Source organism: Echinops telfairi, unplaced genomic scaffold (genome assembly GCF_000313985.2).
Source record: "Echinops telfairi isolate 266 unplaced genomic scaffold, ASM31398v2 ScPeMD7_60;HRSCAF=208, whole genome shotgun sequence".
NCBI lineage: Eukaryota > Metazoa > Chordata > Mammalia > Afrosoricida > Tenrecidae > Echinops > Echinops telfairi.
In genome coordinates, this window is record NW_022103958.1 from 1,388,060 (window position 1) to 1,388,800 (window position 741).

Genomic DNA, 741 nt, shown 5'->3' on the forward strand with positions numbered 1-741 from the left:
AAAGGAATTTTGATGACACAATTGGATAAGCTCTGGCGTGTTCAATACAAAGTTGGTGGTTCAAATCCACTTGCCACTCTGTCTAAAAGTTGACGTTATGGACTCCTATAAAGATTTACAGTCTCTGAAACTGTATGTAGCGTCTCTGTGGTTCTAATTCAACTTCAAACGATTGGACATAGTTTTGGTTTCATATGACTTGAAGGAAATGCCTGTTTACATATGTATGCAATTACTTAAATTAGCACTTTATGTTTCAGTTTTCCCAGGGCCGCTTTCACATCTTTATTACGCAGACTATAAATCAGAGGGTTTAACATGGGAATGACAAGGGTATAAAACAATGAGGTCACTTTGTCCTGATCTAGAGAGTAGGATGAACTTGGCCTGAAATACATAAATAGCATGGTTCCTTGGAAAATTGCAACAACAGTTAAGTGAGAGGTGCAGGTGGAGAACGCTTTGAATCTTCCCACAGTAGAGTGAATCTTTATGACCGATAGGATGATATAGCAATAAGACACAAGAACCCCTGAAATGGTACTCAGCTCAATGAAGCCAAACACAGTAAATAATGCCAGCTCATTGACTTGGATATCTGAACAGGAAAGGAGGAAAAGTGGGGGCAAATCACAGAAGAAGTGATTGATTTCATTTGACCCACAGTAACATAAGCGGAAAGCTAAGGTTGTGTGTATCAAAGCATCAACTATCCCAACCAGGTAAACCCCTGCCATGAGC

General features: G+C 39.7%; 1 protein-coding gene across 1 annotated transcript; it reads right to left on the reverse strand.

Annotated features, from left to right (window-relative positions):
- Positions 1–236: 236 nt before the first annotated feature.
- Positions 237–737, reverse strand: LOC101658166 (olfactory receptor 5W2-like). Its single transcript, XM_004708496.1, has one exon. The coding sequence runs from the start codon at positions 735–737 to the stop codon at positions 237–239; it is 501 nt and encodes a 166-aa protein (XP_004708553.1).
- Between the last annotated feature and the right edge of the window lie 4 nt (positions 738–741).

Coding starts and splice junctions, on each gene's coding strand:
- LOC101658166 (XM_004708496.1), bottom strand. CDS start 737: ATGGCAGGGGTTTACCTGGTTGGGATAGTTGATGCTTTGATACACACA.